The 25,966-nt window shown below is 39.8% G+C and overlaps 2 protein-coding genes across 3 annotated transcripts in view; both read right to left on the bottom strand.

Annotated features, from left to right (window-relative positions):
* Window positions 1-19,267, bottom strand: part of trappc8 (trafficking protein particle complex subunit 8) — a 31,465-nt gene extending 12,198 nt beyond the window's left edge. Inside the window, exons 1-20 of one of the 2 annotated variants that reach the window (XM_040048353.1) lie at window positions 18,864-19,267; window positions 17,511-17,720; window positions 17,090-17,173; window positions 15,652-15,741; window positions 15,257-15,431; window positions 14,897-15,050; window positions 14,474-14,570; window positions 13,635-13,891; window positions 13,225-13,340; window positions 12,973-13,123; window positions 10,659-10,759; window positions 8,542-8,647; window positions 8,276-8,407; window positions 6,837-7,061; window positions 5,664-5,769; window positions 3,186-3,380; window positions 2,638-2,795; window positions 2,450-2,524; window positions 1,017-1,122; window positions 679-833 (exon numbers count right to left, since the gene is read on the bottom strand). In XM_040048353.1, coding sequence (XP_039904287.1) covers window positions 679-833; window positions 1,017-1,122; window positions 2,450-2,524; window positions 2,638-2,795; window positions 3,186-3,380; window positions 5,664-5,769; window positions 6,837-7,061; window positions 8,276-8,407; window positions 8,542-8,647; window positions 10,659-10,759; window positions 12,973-13,123; window positions 13,225-13,340; window positions 13,635-13,891; window positions 14,474-14,570; window positions 14,897-15,050; window positions 15,257-15,431; window positions 15,652-15,741; window positions 17,090-17,173; window positions 17,511-17,720; window positions 18,864-19,020 — 2,850 coding nt within the window. In that variant the 5' untranslated portion in view covers window positions 19,021-19,267. The remainder of the gene's footprint in view (window positions 1-678; window positions 834-1,016; window positions 1,123-2,449; window positions 2,525-2,637; window positions 2,796-3,185; window positions 3,381-5,663; window positions 5,770-6,836; window positions 7,062-8,275; window positions 8,408-8,541; window positions 8,648-10,658; window positions 10,760-12,972; window positions 13,124-13,224; window positions 13,341-13,634; window positions 13,892-14,473; window positions 14,571-14,896; window positions 15,051-15,256; window positions 15,432-15,651; window positions 15,742-17,089; window positions 17,174-17,510; window positions 17,721-18,863) is intronic. The other variant, XM_040048354.1, reaches the window with a different exon arrangement.
* A 264-nt stretch (window positions 19,268-19,531) lies between these two features.
* Window positions 19,532-25,182, bottom strand: commd2 (COMM domain containing 2). Its single transcript, XM_040048356.1, has 6 exons — window positions 25,007-25,182; window positions 22,534-22,611; window positions 21,893-21,975; window positions 21,555-21,629; window positions 21,278-21,376; window positions 19,532-19,968 (listed from the first exon to the last, which is right to left on the bottom strand). Exons 1-6 carry the CDS (start codon window positions 25,071-25,073, stop codon window positions 19,762-19,764), a joined length of 609 nt encoding a protein of 202 aa, XP_039904290.1. The 5' UTR covers window positions 25,074-25,182; the 3' UTR covers window positions 19,532-19,761.
* Between the last annotated feature and the right edge of the window lie 784 nt (window positions 25,183-25,966).

Genomic DNA, 25,966 nt, shown 5'->3' with positions numbered 1-25,966 from the left:
GAACATGTCTAACAAATTTAAGTAGGCTAAAACATCATCATGCAACACATCCTGTCACGATGTCAAGAAACTTAAGAACAGATGAGAAAATCATTGATATCTATCCACCTGGAAAGACTTAAAAAGAGATTTCTAAAGCTCCAGCCAACAATAATGGAGTCATTATCCACAAATCAAAAAAACAAAATGAAAAAAATAATAATTCTTTTTCACAATTGTTTTTTAATAGTTCATCCATCTGGACAGGAGTGTTGACTGACCAGTACTGTGTTACAAGTTCAAACAGTAGCCAGTATGTGTCTGTTGAGCCTTATTTGAAACAAGAACGCTCGACTGTGTCTGTAGTGTAGATGTCATTTTTTGGATTTGAACTGAATTCTGTGACAGATATTCATAATATATGATACAGCCTGTCAAAAAACTAACATTGCATGTTACTGTCGAATTAGATATGTTTGTCCGTTAGATCCATGTGTATGTGTGTTTATAGTTTCTGTTTTCTAGCAAAGCTTGCTAGCATTATTTCAACTTCAAACTCTACCCTCCCATCAAAGTTTTCCCACATCTGACTCCATAGAACTAACATAGAAAAAAATGTTTTCAACATGCAGAATCTAAAACCCAGTAAAGTGATTTCATGATGATCACATCCATGAAGGTTTTCAGAATAAGTCCTACCTCCATCAGGGGCATAGGTGCTGTTATGATGGGATTCAGACGTCGATCAGGACCATGACGAACTGACATCTTGTCCTCTTTGGTCAGATTAAGACGTGGGCCAAGGATATTCAAGTCCTGTTTCCCACGAACCATCAAATCTAGAGTCTGCTGGTCTGTAAACAAGAGGAAATCCATATGGTTTCTAACTGGCAGCAAGACAAAAAAAAAGTACAACACATTGGAATTTTATTTATTTATTTTTTTAAATACCATGTAATGCATAATGCAAATGGAAAAACATTCTGTTTACATCAAATAATAATAAAGCATATGAGTTGACATGAGGTCGAATTTACCTTCAGTGCTAGAAGCCATTTCGCCAGAGGAGCCTGCAGCCAGGTTGTACACTACACCCACAATGTTCAGCTGACCAGTTCTGTGTGGCAGCAGCTTGAGTCGGGCCTGAAATCAAAGTGACAAGCACAAAATAACTGGATTTCTGTTTAGCATTAGGTATTTGTATATGTCATGATGCATGCTCAATCATCCAGGTAAGGAAATCCCAAAATGTTGATTCTGTTCATCTGGATGTTGTGTTTTCAGTGGTGTTTGCATTATGCATTACATTTTGTCACTCATCCAAGTGACTTCTTCAGTCTCTGCTGACTGCACGTTTCCCCAACCTTGTAAAGAGCACATATGGGCAATGACTGAAACTAGCACCACTGGTAAACAATGGGTTGCGATGTCAGTTTCTTGATCATTAATATGCAAATTATCACAACCATTTATCAACAACCACTGATCAAATATAAAATCTTAGAAATATGGTATCTAACCAGATTCTTACTCTGCATAGCATTACCTTGGCCTCCAGTAACACTGTGAGGAACCTTGGAGTCATTCAATGCACATATTAAACAAATATGCAGGACTTCTTTCTTCCATTTGCACAATAAAAATGAGAAACATCCTGTCTCAGAGCGACACTGGAATAACTAGTCAATTTATTACTTCCAGGCTGGACAACTGTAATTCATTATTATGAATTATGAATTAAATATATATATGCTTCTCAATATATTTATCAAGTCTATTAACAAATAACTTCTCTAAGATTTTTGAGAACTGTGGGAGTAGTGATATTGGCCTATAATTGGTAGTGAACTCACAGCCCACTGTTTGTCAGGGATGCTAGTTTCAGTCATTATAAAAATGTACTGTTTATAAGGTTAGGGAAATCTGCAGTCAGCTGAGACTGAAGACGTCACTTGGATGAGTGACGAAATGTTTCTCTCACTGAAAACGCTACGTCTAGATGAACAGAATCAACTTTTTTGGATGAAGAGAGTACAGTACAGTACAATTAGTATCTAGCAGATATTTTAAATACTTGTAAAAGTATTTTAATACGCTCTACGATTTTCTGGGGCCAATGTGAATACTTTTTGAGCATCAAAGGCCTATTTCACCAAAGTGCATTCAGTTTGTGCTGTCACTTTTATTCGCCAAAACAGAACGCACAACACTAAAACCGAAAAGATTAAACTAAGCTGTACTTAAGATATGCTTAATGCTCACTGGCATTAAGCATATCTTATTGTACAATTTCACATGAAAGATTATCACTATGTGTAACCTCCTTCCTCATGTGAATGCAAAAACATGTTGTGATTTTCTTTGTATTTCCCAACACTAGGTCAGAACTGTCAAAAAATGTAGCAGCATTATGAAACAGAAAAGATTCTGAAAAAAAGATCCATGAATTTACATTTAGAGACCAGCTTACCATTTTGGTCTCCTCTGGACCCAACTGAAACTCCTGGATAGTCTCAGAGGTCACAATATCATCTTTCTGTGTCATCTGCAAGAGGAAGCATATAATGAACAGATTAGAGAAAAAAAATAAGATTAGACCTAAAAACAAGGTGAAAATAAATCACAGTTCCTAAGAGCATATTTGTTCATGTTGCCCACCCCTACAGCCGAGGTCTCCTCATTGGTAATGGTCTCTTCTGTCATTTCCTTTGATGAAGATGAACCGTCAACAGTAAACCTCCACAGGAGCGAGAGGCTTGACAGGGCCAGAGAAACCTTCAAAGGATTCCTGAATGTCACCTCCACTATGATTGGCTCTGTAAAGACAAAGAAGATTGCATAGCGTGTGGGCACAATTTATTAGACATGGGATGGCTCAAACTTTACATTTCAGTAATGGTACAGGTGAGCGCTGTCATGCACTGTGAGAAGTTTCCTGGTTGAACCCAGACTGGGGCCTTTCTGTGTTGAGTTTGCATACTTGTATTGTGCCTTCTGGGTACTACAGCTCAATCCATACATGCGCGTTAGGTAACTGGTAATTTTAGCTTGGCCACGGCAGTGACATTGGTAAAGTGGAGAGAATAAATACTATATGAATATATGGTTAAATGTGGCTTGAAGTATTAAGTGCTTTGAGTTGTCAGGAACCAGAAAAGCACTTATAACATTTTAAAGTTCCCGTGTTTGTGCTGAACACATCTTACCTGCAACCACAGCCAGGGGATGACGGAGGTTGTCTGTCTGACTGTTGAGGCAGCACTGAGTGGGCTGAAAATTTACTGGGACAACACCCCCATTTGCAGAAGCTACAAGCTGCTCTTCTAGATGGCACCACATGGCTGACAAATCCTGGTCAAACTCCTGGTCCAGTGACACGTGAGTGGCTGCCTGCTTTTCTCCTGAACAGATCAAATATCAGATTAAATACAAACCAAAAATGCAAACCACTTAATTTTGCTGTAAAAAGTCTGACAGTAAACCTCTGCTCGGGTATGTCAGCATCCTATGTACACTCTACATTTTCATGTTACGCTTTGCATTGAAAACAGGGTTTAGACAGGGTCCATAATGGTCATAATATATACAAATATTTGCAAACTGAACGCTAGTGTCACAAGAATTCTGGATCTTAACTTTACATGGACTCCTTCACAAGGTTTTCTACTTTTATTTTCTTGGTTAATAACAGATTATGATTCACACAAAACAAAAAATCTAAGAAGAACTGAATTTATGTTTGTTTTTGTGCTGCAGCAGCCTGTATGCTTCCCATGTGCTTGTATGCATGCCTGACAACATTAGGGCATGAGATGACAATGAGACGACAGATAGTGTCCTGGGAGATCTCCAAGATTTGGACCAGTCATCACTGACCTAGTGGTGACCCATCACTGGCCCATCTGACGCTGCAACCTGGGAGCATCAGATGGGCCAAAGCATGATGTCCTAGAAGTGTTCTATTGTATCTTGGTCAGGTTAATCTGGAGGGCAGGCCTATCATTTCCTTCACCCTCCTGGAACTGTTTTATATCCCAGCCACATGAGACAATTCATGCACTGGGAGGAACCCAGAACCCACTGCACCCCTGACAATAGGTCCAAGAATTTCATCCCAATATCTAATGGTAGTTAGGGTGCAATTGCCTTGTCTGTAGAGGTCGTGCATCTCTCCATGGATATGCCTCCTTAGACTATTACTGATCCATCAAACTGGTCACACTCAAAGATGTAATAGGCAGCAAAATGTTCTCCATGACTTCTCACATGTGCTCAGGGTGAACCTGCTCTCATCTCATCAAGAAAAAAAGGAAAAAGAAAAAAAAAGACCCACAGGGTGCCAGTGGCAGACCTGGTAAATCTGGTATTCAGGCTCCACAGTGCCAGGCAGGTAAACACAGGGCCCGCTAGAAGACATTGGGCTGTCAGGCCACTCTCACGAACTCTTCAATTTTGACCAAGCAATCAGAAACAGACATCACACTGGTGGCCTGCTGGGGGCCAATTTGGCTCTGGTAGTGGTGATCCTGTTCCTTCTTGTACAAAGACGCAGATACTGGTCCTGCTGCCTTGTACTAGCATGTCCCGCTCTCCTAGAGTAACTAGCAACAGTGGGAAGGACAAACTCCTTGTTAACAGTAAGAAACCTCTGGCAGAATCAGGTTTAGGGGTGAAGCCATCTACTGCGACCAGTTGAGAGTGAGGGGAGGAAGACTGAAAAAAGACGCACTATCGAAGAGAACAAAAAACTGATAAAGCCTAATGATTAAATGCAGAGTGGTATATAAACACATTAGCGAGGGGAAAAAAACATCTAAAAAGGTGAGTGAAGAAGAAACACTCAGTGGATCATTAGAAGCCCCCAGCAGCCTAGGGGAGACAAATCAGGGTCACCTGATCCAGTCCTAACAATGGGCTTTATCAAAAAGCTGTAAGCCCAATCTTTAAAAAAAAAAGAAAAGAAAAAAAAGAAAAAAAAGAAAGAGGGCGTCCGTCTCCTGAAATCAAACTAACAGTTAGTTCCACAGAAGAGGGGCCTGGAACCTGAAGGCTCTGCCTCCCATTCTACTTTTAAATACCACAAGTAAGCCCACAGTCTGAGAGTGAAGTCCTCTAGTGGGAGGTGCGGTACTATAAGGTCAATAAGATAACATGGGGCCTGATTATTCAAGACATTGTACATGAGGAGCAGGATTTTAAATTTGATTCTGGAATGAACAGGGAGCCAATGAAAAGTAGCCAATATGGGCGAAATGTGCTCTCTTTCTAGTGCCTGTCAGTATTCATGCTGCAGCATTTTGGATTAACTGAAGGTTTTTCAGGAATGATGCTGATCTGTACACAAAATAAGGCTTGACACTTACAGATGCGAACCTTGAAATTCACACAGCCCTGGGCATTTCACATTGTGTGTGACAGTCTCCAAAGCAATAATGTTAGTTATTGTCTTGTGGATTAAAAGCCATACATAAGCATGTGCCTCGACTCCTGTAAAGTTTATAGAGGCAGTATATGAGTCGTGTGTGTTACAGTAATGTTGTCATTTATGCCGCATTGCACACAGTCACCAGGCAAATAATATCTTTCAGCTGCTGGTATATCGATAGGTGTACCCTGCACCACTTCCCAAAGTGTTTTGTACACTTTGCTGCTTAGTGATAAAGGAGTAGGCTCGAGGACATTACCTTCTGCAAGGCGGCGTTCGTGTCCAAAGTAGACTCTTGTTGCTGAGCTGTGGATGCAGGGCAGAGGAAGCTGGGGAAGGCTGACTTCATTTCCTCCCAACACGCTCTATAATAACCGAAACAAAACAAAAAATAATACGCAAACATAAGAGTTTTTGAAAGTTGTTTTTTTTCTGAACCAGGTCAAAATGCAGAAATGTTACTGATTACACCAGGTGCTACACACAAAATCCCCAGTTTAAATTTTCACCATCATATACATTTAAGGAATATATATAATAGTTTTTAGTAATGACATTCTTAGACTTGTGAAGCTACATGCAAACCAAGGGACAAAGAATCCAATTTAAAACTGTTGGATAAGGATAAACAGATTTGGTGTGCTTGTAATTGACATCAGAGGCAATAACACTCTGTAACCTCACTATAATTAATGTTGGGTTGGTGTGCAACTTTGACAAAACAAACTATAGTTCCTTTGTGATAAAGCTATTAAACTAGGGTGCAATCAGGTCACAATCTCATAGTAATGCTGCTTATATGCCACTACTGAATTTTTACTTTTATTTTACTATTTAACTGAATGGCAAATAGTAAAATGGACTGGTTCTTATATAGTGCTTTTCTACTCAACCTAAACACAATATTAAATTTTAATATTAAATTCTATAAAATGTAGATAGAACATAATGTGCAAAGTGCTTGTACCAAGTCCACTGTGGAACGTTTTTGTAGCCTGAGTAAGTAAGTGTGTTATCGTGACACATTAACTAACTAGTGAGCAGGGTGAGAGGGCGTTGTTAAGTAGTCTGACAGCCTGGAGAAAGAAAATGTTCTTGTGCTGTCAGGTTTTGGTTGTGATGGCCCGTAGCCACCTGCCACAGGGAAATGTCATAAACAGTTTATGTTGTGAAGTGTCAGCAGCAATCTTTCTTGCCCATCAACTGAATTGCTGAAATGAAATATAGTGTCTATTCACGTAAATATAGCCATTGTGCTCCCATGGACCTTGTTTTGCATTATCCACCTCCCATATGAAGCTTTAGGAAAGAAAAATAAGGCTGGACACAATATTGTGGTATCGCAGCAAAAAGTGGACATTGATAAAGTATGTATTTTGAAAATAAAACGGGACAAAAATCATAGAATTTTTTTTTTTTTTTTTTACATTACCTTGTAAACATAGAGGTACTCTCTCAGAAAGGCGCCCTGCTGTTTAGCCGTCTGTCTGCTGTCATTGATCAGGATCTGTCTGAAAGCTGTTACAGCCTCCTCTGGTTGGCGAAGTGTGAAGGACTGACGCCCAATTGTAAAGTTGATGTGATCTTCTGCCAAAGACCACCCTCTCTCCTTATACACCTGCATGGCTTGGCAGTAACACCGTAGTGCGTGCCTCCTCTACATTATGAAACAGCAAAAAGGATGGGAGACAGAAGGACAACATGAGGATATAAATATATAGAAGACGAAAAACACAAGAGGAGATGAGATGATTGCTGTTAGCATGAGGCCATTTATTATCTACTGCTGGACTACACACTTTATCGTGATAACGGTGTATAAAAAACATTAAATATAGGGGCAGCAGAATAAGCAGATAAGCCCAGACTTATTACTCCACAGCCACCTCCTCCAGCTTGTCTGGGGGAACACAAAGGCGTTCCCAGGCCAGTCGAGAGATATATTTTCTCTCCAGCGTGTTCTGCGTCTGCCCCGGGGCCTCCTCCCAGTGGGACATGCCCAGAACACCTCATCCAGAAGGCACACACAGGAGGCATCCTTATCAGATGCCTGAACTACATCAACAGGCTCCATCCAATGTTGAGGAGCAGCGGCTCTACTCTGAGCGCCTCTTGAATGGCCAAACTCCTCACCCATTTCTAAGGGAGAGGCCAGCCACAGCTCATTTTCGCCGCTTGTATCCACGATCTTATCCTTTTGGTCACTACCAAAAGCTCGTGACCATAGGTGTAGGGACATGGATTTAGCAGGAAACCGAGAGCTTTGCTTTTATGCTCGGCTTTCTTTTTACCACAAAGGACCGGTACGGTGTCCGCATCACTGCAGCTGCAGCACCAATCCGTTTGTTGATTTCCTGCTCCCCTCTCCCTGCACTCATGAACAAGACTTCAAGATACTTAAACTTCCCCACCTGGGGCAGGAACTCGTCCCAGACCCGGAGTAGTGTGGATACTTTTACATTTTTTTTATTTTTTTTATTTTTTATTTTTTAAACAAAAATGAAATGATGCCTGGTTCTGATCATAAATCTATAGTGAACTGTATGCATGCGCTTGTATTTATATGTTTATGTATATATGCAACACTAGAAAAGAACTTCACACGCACATGATTGATTACAAGGATCACAAGGATCACAAATGGACGTCTGCAGCCTGTCCGCAGCTCGGACACAAAACATTTCACTGCATGTTGTACTCTGATTGTGTATGTGACGAATAAAGCTTGTTTGTTTATGTTGTTAAGTTCAGTCCTGCCCATAAGTCAATAAAGTCTATTAAATAAAAGTTGTAAAAGGGAACATTTTTACATCACAATACAATGCAGGTGTAAAATGGAAGGATAGATCAAAAATGGCAGAAAAGACTCACCTGTCCTGCTTTGCTGAAACGATGACCAGACAGAATCATATGGAAGGCAAATTTGCGCACCATAGGGTTTCGCATATTAATGAAGCAGTGGGCAGCCTGCTCCAGCAGCAAGGCACTCCGTAAATCAGAGTCCTGCAAGAAAAATAAAACAAAAAAGAATTAAAAACCTCTATTAAGTTTCAAGCAGAATTCTAATGCAGTCTAATTTAATACAGTCTTCTTAATAACTGCACCCCAAGCTGATTTCAAAATAATAGTTTCCTTACCTCACTGGTCATTTTAATGAGAAGAGTGGCAGCTTCTGAGTATTTTCCCTGACTCTTGAGTATTTCAGCACTGAGTAGAGCACAGCGCTCAGCCAGCACCATGTTCCTGTAAAGAGGTGTGGGGAAATATACCATCAGGAGAAGAGATGCTAACAGTTCCAGTTCAGATGCTGGTACCCCTCTGTTTGTACACCATCTCTGTACATTATGTCACATATTAAACAAAATCCTAAAAAGACCAATTGTCTATATGATCAACTCAGGTGTGTCGAACTCCAGGGTTTTAGATATCACCCTGGGTCAACACACTTGAATCAAATGATTAGTTCATTACCAGCCTTCTGGAGAACCCCAAGACATATTGAGGAGGTAATTTAGGCATTTAAATCAACTGTGTTGGATCAAGGACACATCTAAAACCTGCAGGACATCGGCCCTCGAGGCCTGGAGTCCGACACCTGTGACCTACAACATCTGAAAGTTTCTGGCTATAAACACCGCATCCAGAACACCTTGGATTTTGAGAACAAGAGATAATGACACTATGGAGGCAGAAGAAACAATGTTCTTATATTATGTTACAGCTCTCTTCACTTTCCACTGTTTCCACTTCACTGTTCCAGTCACTGAAGCAGTGGATGTAATTCGTAAGAGATGACAGGATGAACCCAACTGTTAAGTCTCAGGAGGATTGCAATGATTTATTCATCGGGGAAACCAAATAACCTCTGGCTAAGTGGATGGCACAACACGGAAGAGCTAACTCGTCAGGCCAGGAGTCCGCAGTCTATTCACACCTACAGGCCAGTGGACACTCTTTCAAGTGATGAGGATGTACACATCCTGGACAGGGAGGAATTCTGGGGCCTAAGGGTACATCTTTCACCATCTTACAATGCTGTGATTGCAGCCATTCCCCAATTGTCTGTGAATGTTACCCAACGCCATTGATCAATGATCATTGGTCATGACAACTTGCATATTAAATGATCATGAAACTGACCTCACAGCCCATTGCTCATACAGTGGTGCTAGTTTCAGTCATTGTGCAAATGTACTGTTTATAAGGTTGGTGACACCTGCAGTCAGCTGAGACTGAAGAAGTCACTTGGAGTGATGAAAAATATCTCCCACTGAAAACACCAATTAAAAAAATCTCTTCAGTAAATGCACCATCCTCTTGTTTACAAGAAGAACAAGCTTCTCAATAATGGGGTCTTAAAAAACACACACAAAAACAAAACAATAATATGCAGTCTCTACGGAGTATTCACAACCATTTTTTTCTCCCACATTTTGATATGTCATGGCCTCATTCCAAAACTGATTAAATTCATTTTTCACCTCAAAAAGTTTCCACTGATCTGTCACATATTTCTGCAACTTGACTGGAGAAATTTTACATTACTACATAGTAGTAGCAGCATCATGTCTTATATATGTTTTCTGACAGCAGGAAGTGAGAGACTAGTCAGTGTTGAGGGAAAGACTGAACTGAAGCAATGTGCAGAGACATGCTTGATGATAAGCTGCTCCAGAACGCTGTGGACATCAGTGACCCTGAGCACACAGCCAGGTAGTTAATGAGTGGCTTTCAAGTCCACTCTGTAAATGTCCTCGAGTGGCGCAGCCAGACCCTGAAATGAATCTTAAATTATTAAATTATGGGATATTGTGTGTGTTGTGTGTAGGGAGCATTTTATAAGCGTAAAAGTTGCTTCAACAGGTACAACAGGTAATTCAGATTTACATTTTTTCTTGCAATCCATGTTTGCATGCCTTCAAGTACACATCTTTAAAGCCTGCCTTTATATGCTAGTGAGAGTTCCTCAAACAACAAAGGGTTGCCTTGTTTAGAGGGAAAATAGAACGTGCTAGTTGTACATTGGCTCATCATTGTAGTGTTATTGGCCACTTATTACAAACCAGTGCAACATGAGGATGAAGATTTTAGAGGACTGTAATTGTGTGTTGGATTGTCCTGCATCATAAGTGACATATTTGTGGGAATCAAGTAAATTATGCAAAATTCCCACAATCCCAAACTGAAATTTATCCACTGAAATTAAAACACCAGAAAGAAATAGATGATGTAATTAGTTAGTCATCAGTCATACTTGCAGACATCTCTGTACGTTTGTATTGCGGTGTCCATGTAGTGTGCTGGATAAGGTCTCGAGGCTCCACCCTGCAGAAAGGCTGACACCGCAGCCATTTCCTACAAAATAATCAGAATGAATAGATGAAAGATAAAGAGTAATGGTAACAAGGAACAGAATAGAAAATAAAAGTGAGGAAAAAAAAAATATCATTATTCAGAACCATATCCTAAGGAGCTTGGAAAAACAACGCGTAGAGTCTTCATTCTTGAAGACGTTCACCTCTCATCGAGGACGCTTCTTCAGCTCTACAAACCAAATGGTGCCATCTAATTAAACCCTAGTTGGAGCTGTCACTCATGAGGGTCGTTGACCCACTATTTATCATGTTCCTCATCACATGAGCCAAGCTCTTGATGCATACACATTCATCCAGTAAGTAAATCCCCAAAAGTTGATTCTGTTCATCTGGACATAGCATTTTCAGTGGGAGTGGGAGTCACTCATCCAAGTGACTTCTTCAGTCTCAGACTGAAGCAATGTACAGAGACATGCTCGATGACAAGCTGCTCCAAGTGACCAAGCTCCCACTGAAAATGCTACATTCAGATGAACAGAATCAACTTTTTGGAGGCACATGATCATTATCAGCAGAGGTTTTGGGTGAAACCATTGAGACATCTTGCCTTACCCTATCATGTGACCCACTGAAATCATCTGACACAAGATGTGACTGGAGGAAAGGATCTCAGTCTAGGTGGCAGACAGCTGGTATCGTAAGCCACTCAAAAGAGTGAAATCCTTCAGATGTACAGCTGATTCTTGTCCTGTCGAAGTCTGAGCACTCTGCACTGCACAGCATACACTATGTTGTTAAGTTTGTGTTTGGGAGTTCTGTCCTTGGGATGAAACAAATTTTGTCTGAGGGTGTTGTGAGGGCTGAAGTGCACTTAGATGTAATGCTTGGAGAAAGTTCTCCTGAGTTTCTCTGATAAACCTGCTAGATAATGGATGACAACGGTGCTGCGTTTGTTATTCTGTTTCTCCCTAGTTTGTTTCTGAGCTTCTTTCCTGTTCATCCACGCTGATTTGATGAAGGCCCAGTTGGGATAAGAACTTGATTTACGAGCTTTCTTTATATGTGTGTATTCCTCTTGAAGATGATTTAAAAAAGGAGTAAACACGTCCACTGTAAACGACCATCTTTGAACAGAGGGTATGGCTTACAACACCAAGAGTCTGCTATCTACAGTGAGATCCCTTCCCAGGCGCCTCAACCCTCACAGCGTGAGTAACGTCCCGAAAATCTCTGCTGATAATGACCCGCATGCCTTCTTTCACATCTTGACTCATGTGATGAGGCACATGATCAACAGTGGGTCAACAACGCTCTTGAGAGACAACACCCACCAGGATTTTTTATTCCTGGGACTCTCCACCATTTGGTTTGTATAACTGAATGAGAGGTGAGATGTCTTCAAGAAACTTAAAGACGTCCAGCTGCTTTCTTTCAAAGCTCCTTAGATTATCATGACCTAAATGACTGACAAAATACACAGACATACGCGGCATATTCTTTGTGTTACAGTTTAAAATCTTTTACTTCGAGCGCTTTGAGTACTCCAGCAGAGTAGAAAAGCGCTATATAAGAATCAGTCTACGTACCATTTAAATAAGTAATACAACACTACTGTCAGCTCACTGTAGTGAGTGTAATCTTGAAAAATAAGAATGTGCAAATATATCAGATATGTACACCTAATAATCTTAACAGCATGTGAATGTTCTAATTACTTTACAGTGACTAAAAGCAGGAGCAGTTTAGACCTCTGTATGGAAAATCCTGTATTTATGTGTACTGTAACACTCTCTATCATTATTGTGTTTTTGTTTGCGATACACAGGATATAATAGGTAAAAGTGTCTGAATTTGAATGACTGAATGCTAGTAGTCACTTTAAAAGACCGATAATGTTATATTTCTAGAGTCTATTACGAGGTTAATTCTCTTGTCTGACGGCTGACTTTAGATAATGCTAAATGTTCTGAACTCTTATTACTTTGTACTAGAACTTGTTAGTACTTTGAATTTACTTTTTAATATTGTAATGCTGAGTTCAAAAGCTTCCTTCTGATTTATTCCCTCAACAGTTTACTGTGGGTCACATATACAACTCTTTTTGCTCTCTAGGACACTTAACAAAACAGAATATTCCATCACTGCAAAGTTTTAATTGAAGTGAGATTTTACAACAAAAGGCAGAAGAAGTTGTTCTGATATCATCACGGTCTGCAGACAGATCATGGTGTATACCAACATGTGTGCTCTCACCAGTGCCCCAGCAGCATACAGCATGGCCTGGTCTGACAGGAAGTCCTTCTTGGCAGTATGATAACAGCTGTAAGCCAAGTCATAGTGCTGAACCAGGAGGCACAGGTCAGCCATCTTCCTGATCTGCAGTTCTGGGGCTTCTGGGGGATATCTGGTATGACAGAAGGGAAGGGTCAAGGGCACTGCATACAATATACAGGGTGTTGCATGGGCTTCATTTATGAGAATGAAATGCATTGCAATGGAGCTTACAGAAGGCCACATGTGCTCTTTGGTTCACTGATGCTCTTCTCTGGAGCTTTTCCTCCACCAAACCACTTCTTTGTTGCAGTGAACAGAGACCGACTCAGGCCCTTCCTGGATACTAGCTGTGGACATGGAAGCAAATCATGTTTCCAAGTGCTGGGAGAAGTCAGCGAAACAATAGAATTGACTGAAATGGCTAGTGTACTCTCACAAGCCATAAACTCAAATTATGCCATTATGATTAATTTTACAGTTACAGGGCAGAAATATGAAAAAAGTATACATATTGTTTCAGCATAATGCTCAACAAACTACATTCTCTAAAACAGTTAATATAGTTAGTATAATTTTACATTGCCTGAAGCACATCACAATCACAAACAACAATATGTTGAGGGTCAAGAAATGAGTCGTACCTGATCGTTCAGCTGTCTGATGGTTTTCTCTATGTGTGGCAGTAGACCTCTGAAGGTGAATTCTTGGATAAACTGTCTTATGTAATCATGGTCGTTCAGGGTCAGACAAGCCCCATGGCTACCTGCAGCACAGGCTGGGCTGTTCGAATCTTTAGCACCTTTCTTTAGGTCCGTATGTACAGCACTGAGGTTGTGCAGGTTTGCCATGCTGCTGTCCAACTGGAGAGGATGCCCTTCCAAGCTACTGGACATCTCATCTGCAAGGAAATAGCGTAAAATATAAACTCATAACAATAACCTTACATAATATAAAATAGTACCACTATTTATGCACCCAGAAAAGTAACTACTGCTGGTGCAAGGATTATGTGGAAACTGGTGTTTCAAGCAGTATAAAACATACGGCATAGTCAACCTCTACAAACAGATTTGGTGCCCTTCTGCTCACTTCTGCTCAATCTTGCTGTTGGTGCCAAATCACAAGATTCAACCACCAAAGATGTCAACAATAAGCCTGATGAATACTGGCAGGATGGTCTTTGGTAACATTACACCAAAAATAAATAAAAGGGTTTAGTTCTCATCGAGACTAGCATGACTGGCAAAGAACCTGGTCAGGACCAACACAGCGAATACATAGTGCTAACTAAAAAAACATGGAAAGCGGTACAATGGGGCTGCAAAAAGGAAGTCATATTTATAAAATTTACTGTGAGTGCAATATAGCCAAGCAAGTTGAATAAAAAAAAATGGTGACCTTTAGATTATTTGTAACTGAAGAGCAGAGAAGCAAAGATCTCCCCAAGTCAGTTTACAAAAGAAGCATTAAATTAACTCACCTTTCTCAGCTGAATAATTGCCGTCTACTTCAGGTCTGCTAATAATGGTCTCTACAGCAGCACTGTTCACAGTTGGAGCTGGATCATCAAACACATCCTGCAAAAACAGGTTCACTATGTGAACTAAAGTAAGATCTTTGGTAAAAGAGAACAAAACTGAACAATCAGGCAACTGCAACAGTTCAAAGTACTATTAATGATTGGGCTGTCCACAATTCAGTCACAACTACCCCTCAAGGTGAACTGAGAAACACACACATAAAACCTGTGCTTTTACTGTATTCTTTTGGTTTGTAGTCTACCCAACAAACTTTCCCCTGCCATCGACAAACTTTTCATTCTGCAGAATTGTGTCCACCGGCACTAGTTGTTGCAGGAATATTTAAAACAGCCAGTGCATGTGGAGGAGTTTGCAATGTTTACCTGGTTATGAAGATTATTCTTGTGCAAGTATTGACTCCAGGGATCTGGAATCTGTTCATCCACATTAGCTGAGAAGGTACGGGAGTTCATTTTCAACAGATAGCAGCCCTGAGAACCATACTTCTGTTTCATATCCTCATAAACCACATCTGCCCTGGAGATACAGGGAGAATACTACTTTAGAACAAAACAGCTTACACTTACTAGAGCATAATGAATTCAACAGTTATTTAAAGTTATTACATATAGTTGACTTATTTTTAAACATTTGACATTGTAAGTTCTGGAGTAGTTTCACTATGAAAGATTATCAAAATGTGGTCGATGAAATTTAAAGGAACTGTACGTTTCTTTTAGTACCTTTGTTCATCCCCTTCACACATGTCATGTAGCAAGACATAGTACTTGAGTGTGTTAGGAATAAACCACTTGGGATTAGTGTATTCTCCACTGTGCTGAATTCTGTGCTGCTCCTGAGAAAGCTTGAGGAACTGCTCCACAGGGACTGCCTCAGTGGATGATACCACTAGCAGGCCTGCCAGAACCATGTGAAGGATACAACAATAAATAGACTACATATAAGGATACTACTATTAATAATACGATAACAGAAAGCACAAGCATACAAAGGAGGAAAAAAAAACTGTCTTTTTTTACAGATCCTAAATTCCAGTTTGTCAGCTCTTCTATTAAAAAAAAAAGCTGACGACAGAATGTTGACCACTGGTCAGATCTGTGTGCTGTTAAAAGGATACAAGCAAGGTAATGATTGAGGAACTCGTGGTCAGAGGCAGGCATTGACTGCAGGAAGTTCTCCCTGTAGGCTTCAAACCAGGGCGTGGTTACTTGAAATAGAAAAAAAGACAAAATAGACAAAAGACTTAAAAAAAAAGCCAGAAAAATGAGGTAGTTTCTAATACTACATGTCGATTAAAAGATAACCACTTTTGAATGTTTTTGTTTGAAAAATATGGACGATAAACTAAAGATAAAATGTCTTGTCAACACAGCAGCTTCAATGGGTCTTGGCCTTAAGACTTAAGAATCGCTGGAACAATTTATTCCTTCATCTGGTGTTTTGATGATGCACATAGAGAGCACTGGATTAACAGTGGATTAATCACACAACTCCAATGTGGAACATGCCATTCCTTTACCACATGTACCAGTAAAACCATCATGTGAGGTGATATTTCAGTCATAATTATTAGACCTTCATAGCTGACATACATTAAAAGATCATTTACACAGGACTCAAATGTAAATAACAAGAATTATACTTACTCAGGTTACAAATTCACTCAAATTAGGCCATGAAATATGCGTTTGACCAAAATATCCTTAATTCACTCACTGTTTGATATAGAAAAAAAAAAAGTCTACACTTCCTCATCTGAAAATGTAACTAACCACAAATCCTACTTTTACACTTGTGTGATGAGTGTGATTAAGTAGTACATGTAAGTTTTTTGTTCTATTGTTTTTTTGTTTTTTTTTTTTTTATCTGCCATAATGTCTAAAATAACTAGTCACTGATACAGTTTTATAATCCCGGCATTCTTAATTTATGTATAAAATAACTGGCTGCATCCAGTGGTACCCCTCAGTCTCCTAGCAGACACACCTATGTTATTTCAAAAATCCTCTGTGACTTCTTTCTCAGATGGCCCTGAGGTCAAGGTAACTGAGATTAAAACTCATCTGAGATTTTCTTTTGTACCCATGTTATCAGTTTTCATTCTCAAGTTTAATCTGCCCTGGACAAACGGTACGAGGCGGTGCTCCGCAACTCTTTTACTTCAGCTACCTCCCATTTCTTGTGAACAATTGTGAATGCTTGGGAGAAAAAAAACAGTACACACATGAACACGCATTTGTTGCCAAAGGAAATAATAATCTCTGTAAATCATTTAGAGCGACTGTCACTAGTAAAAACAAGAACATATACTTTAAATTTTGTTTAACTTAATCAGTTTTTTGTCAACTAAAACTAGACTAAAACTACAAAAATGTAGGTGCCTAAATTACAACTAAAACTAAATTACATTTTAGTTAATAGACTATGACTAGAATTAAGTAAAAATGTTCTGTCAAAATTAACACTGCAGGGAACTGGAAGGTAAGGACCAAAACAGGAGTGACACATCCTATAGATCTATAGCGATCCACACATGGGCTAGCAGATAGTGATACCTGAGCTGTACTTGGAGGTTTTGATTTCCAACAGTGTTTCTCTCCAGACACTGTACCAGGGGGTGCTAGCTTTAACACAGTCATCTAGTAGGTTGAAGCACAGAGTAAGCATAGAGTACGGTTATGCTTTGATGTACTTTTTTCATTACTGAGCTGTGAAGTCAACATATCAACGACACCTAAGAGAAGTGAGCTCTGAGACACATCTGTGGTGTACATTTATTTCTAATCATGGATCTGGACAGTTACACACACAAAACTGCATCCAAGCTCATAAGAAATATCAAAAATTTGAAATTGATCACTTATTGTCCATAACTGACTATCCAGCCAAATATAGTGGATTACCATAATAATAATGATTATATTTTTCTATTGCTAACATTTTATCAACACGTTCCAATCAAGCATTAGTCCTTACCACTGAAATTGAGCTCATAATCTCCTGCCATAACCACATTAGTCACAGCACTTTCTTGGGGCTGGCAGGATGACACCACATCACTGAGTAGCTGACGCTGAGCAGGGCTCAGGGACGTAGATGTTGTTGTTGGACTTGTCACTAAATTGTTGACACAGATACGCAGGTTTTTCACAACCTGCAGTTGATTGCTGGGATCTCGGATGTGACCTAGAAGAAAAAAAGAGTAAGTCCCAGCATGGCACTCAAACAGTATCAGAAAATATACATAAAAATGTCACTGATGGAGAAGTGTCCCCTTTATAAGAAATATGCATAAATGGAATGCAGCGCAAAATCTCTCAACCGTAGCAAACAGGTAAAAAGCAATAGCACTAAATAAATACTGAATTGAAATCAATAGCTCGTCTTCTGCTTAACTGACAAGAGCGATATCCCACAAGATTACCTGAACTGATGTTATCATTTAGATTAAAAAGTGTTGCTTTATATTTTTTTGTGTGACATGTATTAATTTGGAAGCACTAATTTCAGAGTAGTGCAATGTGAAAAGTTATCAAAAATTATTACTACAGCAATGATTACTAAGGTATATCAAAGACACAGCCTTATACGTTTCCATCAATCTCCCTTCCACTGTTTTGCTGCTGAAAACTTCCCCTGATAATTGCCTGTCTCCTGGAATCTCCTCCTGCCCTTGAGACTGTGCTGAGAGACACAGCAAACCTGGTAATGGCACGTAACTGATTGATGACTGTGAAAAACTCAATGAGGCATATCTTTAATATTTACTCAGCTATACAGTTTAAACTGCTATCGTAGTTTCACGGATTTTACATTACCCAAGTGTAAAAATCAAACAAAATGTATATATCCTGTAGATTTCGTTTATACATTAGTAAGAATGTTAATGTATATCAAAAAACTTAATAATATGTAGCTTAAACACATTTAGCTGCATCTTCGCTTGTACTGAACATGACAACTAACACAATTGCTGCGTGCTCCAAGTAAAGTCTGTTAGCTTGTTTACTATGTGCTGGGTCTAATAAACCACCACCAACAGAACTGTTCAGCTGCTGACTGAAACGCTGTCCTAGAAGACCAAATGCTAATTTGTCCAGCTCGGGTCACTTTGCACTCGCATGTCAACAAGCAGGGCGATCGGCATAGCTGCTTATTAATCACGAGCCAAACTGCTAAGCGTCTGCTAGCGAGGAGCTAACGACAGTCGTAGCCCCGCGAGCAGCAAAACATCTTTCCTCATTATTTTCCTAAGCAACTTTTCCTCATTTTTACCAGCTACGAAGCTGAAAACGGGACTGAGGGTGTGTTTTGAATAGTTGTTCATACCTTCAGACGTAAGTCTGCAAAAAGGCCTCAGCAGCTCCGCAAAATTTAGGTTGTTTTTGCGAGTCACTCTCTCAGCTTCTTCACTGCACAAGACGGCCACCATCGGGACAAACGAGTCCTGAACGAACTCCTGTACAGACTGGACACACTGGGCCATGTCGAAGCAGAGTCAAAACTATTTAACACAATGAACGGAGTCAAGTGTACTATCAAGAAAGCCGGGCTATAGCATTACTTTAGACAACTCCTATGTCAGAAGACCGCAGCCATGTTGAATACGCCAGCCTTCTTCCTGTGAAGGGCCGACAGTCAGGTGATTCTGGAATACGTCACTTCCTTTTCCGTTCCATTTGTTCGGTAGCGGTCTAGACCCTGCTCTAGAACTTCCAGAGCCTGAAGTTCTGGCCCGGGTAGCCAGACTTGATGGAGAAAAACGTTGAACATTTCCCGACTTTTATCTATGATTTATGTACCATCACGCGGTTAGCAAATCATCGATATACTTATTAAACCATTACAACCCTGCAGTATAAAAAAATTAATTTATTAACACATCACATAGTTTTCTTCGAATGCGCGAGCTGTCTATTTGCATTTGCGTCATGACAGTCTTCCATATAATATTCCAGTCTGCCTTAGCAGGGCCGTCACAAACCACAAAAATAAAGTTTCAACTGTATCTTACACTTTAATTCAGTATCACCAGCACTGTAGTAACTTTCTGTACAATCCATACATCACAACTTGGCATAAAAAAAACACTGCCAGTAAAAAAATATAGCCTTAACATCCAGGTCCAAAGAAAGGTGACATTCTGCCCTGCACAATACAGACACTACTTAATGTTTCCCAGGTATAAAGGCTGCAAGTGAGAGAAGGCACACGTTGTACAGAGGGATTATTTGATGTTCCGTAATATGCGACGAGCATGACTGGTTTTCATGGCAGCCAGAGCGGCCTCCAGTGTGGAGATGAGGTGCAGAAGGGTGCTGGGATCTGTCTGGAGAATCCTGGAGTTGTAGTCACTGTGGCCGTCACTTCTGGTTAGTTGGACACGCATTGTAAGCATAGGAATCAACTGCTGGCGGACTGAACGTCTGGCCAACTGACAGAAAAAGCAGAAAAAACACAATAAGATAGTCAGACAAAGAACGGGAAAATAGTTGAAAACTGAATATTAGTAATACTGCTTACTGACAGAAATCAGTCTATGTAGCTCAGATTACAGTGCAAATCTCTGTTCTGCATTACACACCTGCAGTGATGTGCGATACCACCGATTTCCTTTTCGATCCGATACCAAGTAAAATTCAGGGCGGTATCGACGATACTGATCCGATACCGATACTCTGTACAAAAACTTAGTGTTTCATTGTATTTTATAATACAATATATAACTGTATTATGTAATTGTAATAATAATATAATAATAGAGCTTCATAGTGATTACAGGACATCTGACTACTTGTTCTTATTGCTGAATGATGCAGAATTATCATATAGAAATGAAAAAACCTAAAGCTGTGCACTAATTGAACACGGTGCCTGCCTGCAGCACTAAAGGCCTCCGCGAGAGGCGTCTGTCTCGCCCTAGCAGCACCTGTCCTTCTCCTCCTCTTCAGTTCGCCTCAACATTAGCTCATCATATTCTGTGATATGATTTACTCTGAGGTGTTTGACGAGGTTAGCGGTGTTGCCACAACACCTCACTGTCCTGCCACATGTATCGCAAACCGCGTCTTGGCTGTTTGTGGAAGTAAAATACGTTCACACGTCACTCCGTTTACGCTCAGCCATTGTTGTGAGTGCGCACGCCAGGGGCCGTAACACATTTATGCAGCCGTATTTGGCATATGACTATGAAATACGTAAGAGGAAGTAGTTCCTTCCAATTTAGACGATCCGAATGATATAGTTTCTTTCCACTGTGTAACTGTTAATGGAAAAACTACCAATTTACCCCAAAGTACTAAAATATCGATATTTTAATATGAGAATCGATTCTAGAACATAAATTACCGGTATCGGAGGAATCGATATTTCGATATCGACCCGCACATCACTACACACCTGCAAGCTTACAGTGTCACCTAATAATGATCACCTGATATAAAACCATACATCACAAGGTCAGATGATGGAAACCAGACTGGACAATGTTAGTGTGAGGACCAGGGGAAACTGTATACCCTGTATACCCTTCAATATAATTTTATCCTTCAAGCTAAGTCAAGTGTCTTAATCCATGAGTTCAGGAAACATTTAACATCCAATACATCAAAAACACACATACAAATAAAAAAAGACTACAGAGTTGAGTGTGATATGCAACAATTGCACATAAGTACTATCCTGTATTTCCCACTTTATGTACCACAACGGTCAAACAATAAAATGATCTAGAAACAATACACCTGGACATCAAGTCTCCATTCCAGGTTGTGGTAGGCAGGCATACTGGACGGCAGATGACTCAGGATGCTGCGAATCTGACTGTGGTGCTGCAAGTAGAGCTGTACCAAAAGAGAAAAGTGATGCATTCAACATCCTGACAGACACACTGCTTAGATAAACAATGTACCGCTTAAACAAAACTTCAACAAACAAAACGAAAACTTAGACTATACAGTATTTAAATCAAGTACACATTGTTTAAATAAAGCCAGTTAAATAAAATTGTTTAAAAGCCACCTGTAAGAGCATCTGGTTAAGCTCTTCGCTAAAGCCCAAAACCAACACTGAATCAAGGAAATCCACTTCAGATATCTACAGAGAGAGAGAGAAAGAGACAGCTGTGACTCTTGGAAGAGCTCACATTTGTTTACAGTTTTTGTCTTAGCTGGTGAAATATTTCTAGTGTTTAAGTATTTCATGATGATGCAGGGCAGAAACCAAGAAAATGCCACACTAAATATGGGACATGGATGTCAGGGGGGGAAAAAAGAGCATCCAAATCACAGCATTCAGGGATAAACAGCACGTTCATCTATGTTCACTGATCCAAGGTGTGAGGAGTAAGTATTCCTCACCATGTGTTTGGAGCTCTCTGTCATCAGGAACATCAGGCCTTCCACTCCATGTTGTACCATTTCTACAGGAACACAGAGTTTCCCTGCAACCATAACGGCATGAATCATAAACTTACTTAAAAGAGGCAGTGCACAAGTAATTATTTTATGTATCAACGCTGTAACAAAGTCCAGTTCTATTTAGCAGTCACAGTAATGAAATTAAACTCTTATTACCTTATAATAAACTGGTTAGACAACACATAAACTACAACTGTATTATCCCAGCACCAGAGCAGACTTGTACCATCTTAAAGACTCTATGATCTGTCCTTCAATTTCCTAATGAAGGGACCCAAACCAGCAATGTTTCCCTATTCATGTAACCAAGAATAGGGAAACTCATCACTCAAACTCATTACATTAGATTTTAATCCTTAAATGGACTAAAAGGCAGACTAAATATTTGAAACAATATTAGCATCATTGTTGTACTTACTTAAAAAGGTATACTAAATAATGTAACAATTTAATATGAATTTCAGAAAAGGCAGTGTGAGATTGCTGCAGTAAAACAAACCTTATAAACAAACACTATGCACTAATGAGCCACAGAAGTCACATAAGCTTGAAAAGAAGCACTAAAAGATGAAGAGTCTTACTAGCTGCTCCCTCATAGACCTTTGGACTAGCTCCTCTTCTTAGAAACTCCAGCGCTATGCGTCCAAACTCTCCCACCACTGAGGAAGTTAAAAAAACATAAATGCATCATTATCACGAATGATATATAGATAACTCATAGCCAACTGTGCTTCGGCATCAATAATTTAAATTGATTCTTCTCAGAACGATAGCACTGACTCACAGGACTCAGGCTAACAAAGGTAAAATCCCCCCAAATTCCAGAGGAAACGAGGAAGAAGATCATTTAAAGCCTGTATGCCGGCTTTCATTGGACATAAAAGTGTAATCCTAAAGTTCTCAGATTGCTGTAGTGTGATAAACAGCACAACGTTTGCTTTATGATTTACTGAAGTAAAAGTGTTAGACTGAATCAAATGGAGATACTCCACGTAGACACAATTTGTATTTAATTACAGAACTTAAATGTTCTTAGTTCCATTCGACCGCTGAGGTTTACTCTGTTAAGATTCCATGCATCCATTCTCTTCCACTTATCCAACTCAGGGCCACGAGGGAGCAAGAGACAGGTCACACACATCACAAGACTAACACAGAGTAACAGACAAGCAGTCTGTCACAGGGAAACTTTGGACTTGGCTGGTGTACCTGGAGAGTACCCATGCAGATAGAGATACTAGAGTAAATCGCCATGGTAACTTATTCTGCGAACTTAACCTGCTTCAGAGCAGCAGCAAGTTCGCAGAACAGAGATCAACAAATATGAAATCACTGCCCTTTGACCAATCAGTTCTCCAGGAAATAGCATCACCATTCTTGGAATATCCCTCAGACCCCTGTGTGCAGACAGTAGGAAGGTCTAAAGTGTTTTTTTACACTGTGTAACGTCTTTGTTTATCCCTGATGAGCAAATATTTAAAAAATTATATCAAATTTTTTGTTGCTCAATTTTTTTTTCTGTTTGCTTTCTGTTTGCAAACCACTTTACAACAAATTTATAACATTTTATTAAATTGATGTAGACACATAGACAAGTGTAATACAGCTTCTCTCCTGGGGGGAATACATGGTATAAGTGCAAGTTGCTGTACCTTACTAAAACCACTAAAGTACAAACTGTGCTTTGCATTGTCACAGGAATGTTTGGATATTATTTCTGTGATTTTGTTTTACTTGATTCTAATCTCCTGCTGAGTCTCACATTCCTGGACACACGGAACATACATTACAGATACCTGTTCAATCAGTCAGGTTAATGTTACTTTGATCTGCAGCAAACTGAAGAGATTTCCACTCTCCTTGCCTTTTACTTGTATATTTTTATGTTCTTTAGATATTTTCACAACCATTTAGTATCATCTCTTGATTAGGCGGTGTTCCAGGTACATCTGTCTTTTTGTAAAATAAAACACAAGCCCACATTTTCCTCACGACACCAACGACCAGCTCGACGGTCCCTCGAGTTTCCCTGCACACATCCCGTTCAGCAGTCAGCTGTCAACAGCTGCTGCTAATTCAGGAAACCCGCAATATACCATAATGTCACTGTAATATTCTGCACAAAATAACAAATGTAGCTCATTTCCCCAGCACAGACCTACTGCAGCTTGTGTTTACCCTCACAGTGACTGACCTGGGATAAATGGCAAATGGGATTTAAAAGGAGGGAGCGATGGACACTGAGATAACTTCATTTGACTTTATAAGCAAACCTGTTGCTTTGATGAGGATTTGGCCAATTTGCATTAGAAAGAAATAGATTTAATGAAACGCATCATTTGGACAGGTAGCTGTGCACCTTAGTAATATAGTTCCCTTGCTCAAAAGACTGAATATCATCCTCTCAAGATGCGAACATATTCAGGAAACCCAGGTTAACTGGTCACAGACAGTAGACGGTTATTGTGAAAAGCATATCATCTTTAAATAATTAATCCCAGTGTTATGGAGAATATGCAAACATAGCCACTGCTGGGTAAGTGTAATGTTTTATTATACGTTTATTCAATAAATGGGTTTATGGCACTGAGATTATTATTACTGAGATTATTTCAGCCCGGTTCCTTAAACTTATGGCCTGCTTCTGACTGATCTGCTGCTCAGTGTTTACCATTTGCACCAGCTGGAAATGGAGACCTTTTTGCTGAGGCCTTTAATGTTGTTTAACTGCATGATGAGACACTGGCAGACAGAAACGACCATTCGGTGAACATGAACCAGGTGGAACTCGTAGGGATCATTTTCTGTGGTAGAAGAGTCATATGACCACCCTGATGCCGCCAACAACACGCCTTTCATATAAACGCGCAGGGAAAACCCTGGGTTAACTCAGCGAGCTGGTAACCAACTTCGTGTGACCATTTATCCTAAACGTCAATGTCAGGATAAGTGTATCTAGATAACAGAAGGATATCCTGGGTATGCAGAACGAGCTTAGTAGTATGCAGCCCTGATCCTCTGCACCTCCTATCCTCCCTCACGCTAGTTACTAACCTGCGGCGTCAACCTGCGGCAGGAACGAGAGATGTTCTTTATGTTCCTCAGACAAAACCAGCAGCATACTGACCAAAGGTTTCCACTTCAAACCCCCGACAAATAATAGACATATGTATCCGGAAAACGATCAGTTTTATTTCTTCTTTGGTGTCTTTTTCTTCTTTTATTTATTATTTATTGGCTGTTGTCAAACAGCAAAATGGCGCATTACCGCCACCAACTGGTGTGGAGTGTGGACTTAAACGTAAATAAAAAAAATTATATATATATATATATATATTATATATATATATATATATATAATTTTATATATATATATATATATATATATATATATATATATACCTCCCAAACAAATTAGTCTCACTACTCACTACTCGAGTACTCTACATACCACTGGCATTTATAGCACCCGAGAGGAGCAGGAATATACGGCCTTACTGGAAAGCACATGCACCCTATCTTAACTCTACCTAGAAGAACTGGTTCTTAAAATTCTAGCATTACAGACACACTGTCAACTCTTCCCCTCTTGACTGTTCTCAACAGTCTTTTAATCCTCCTGACCTCACTGCCAGAAATACTTTGTCTGATTTCTTTCTAGATCTACAGGGATACCTGTGATTAGTCCCTGCACCAGTTTAAACTTGAGCAATATTTTCCCCTCTCTCTCGTACACTTTTTGCAGAAACTCTCAGCATTTAATACTTTTTCTGCTCTTCCGTTTTAACTGCGATCAGCAGACTTGCATCTCTTAGTACTTAAGCTACTGTTACATCTCCAAGCTTTTTTTTTTTTTCAGCTCTCTTGCCAAAACTGTCGGGCTTAATTGCAACACCTAATCCTCCGGCCTAATTTTCAGTATTATTTTAAACACTTCTCATGGTCATACTTATGCTGTGTGAGCTGTCCCATACAAGGTTGCTTCATCATATGATTCCAAAATATGATTCCTAA

Source organism: Simochromis diagramma, unplaced genomic scaffold (assembly GCF_900408965.1).
Source record: "Simochromis diagramma unplaced genomic scaffold, fSimDia1.1 OVJJ01000557.1, whole genome shotgun sequence".
Taxonomy (NCBI): domain Eukaryota; kingdom Metazoa; phylum Chordata; class Actinopteri; order Cichliformes; family Cichlidae; genus Simochromis; species Simochromis diagramma.
This window is presented reverse-complemented; position numbering and strand designations above follow the sequence as displayed.

Bases quoted from the DNA above. Each gene is read 5' to 3' on its own strand.
- commd2 (XM_040048356.1), bottom strand. From the start codon at position 25,073: ATGCTGCTGGTTTTGTCTGAGGAACATAAAGAACATCTCTCGTTCCTG. The intron at 22,612-25,006 runs GTTAGTAACTAG...TAACTTCCTCAG, and splicing joins GCCGCAGGTTGACGCCGCAG to TGGTGGGAGAGTTTGGACGC. The intron at 21,976-22,533 runs GTAAGACTCTTC...TTATGGTTGCAG, and splicing joins GGTCTATGAGGGAGCAGCTA to GGAAACTCTGTGTTCCTGTA.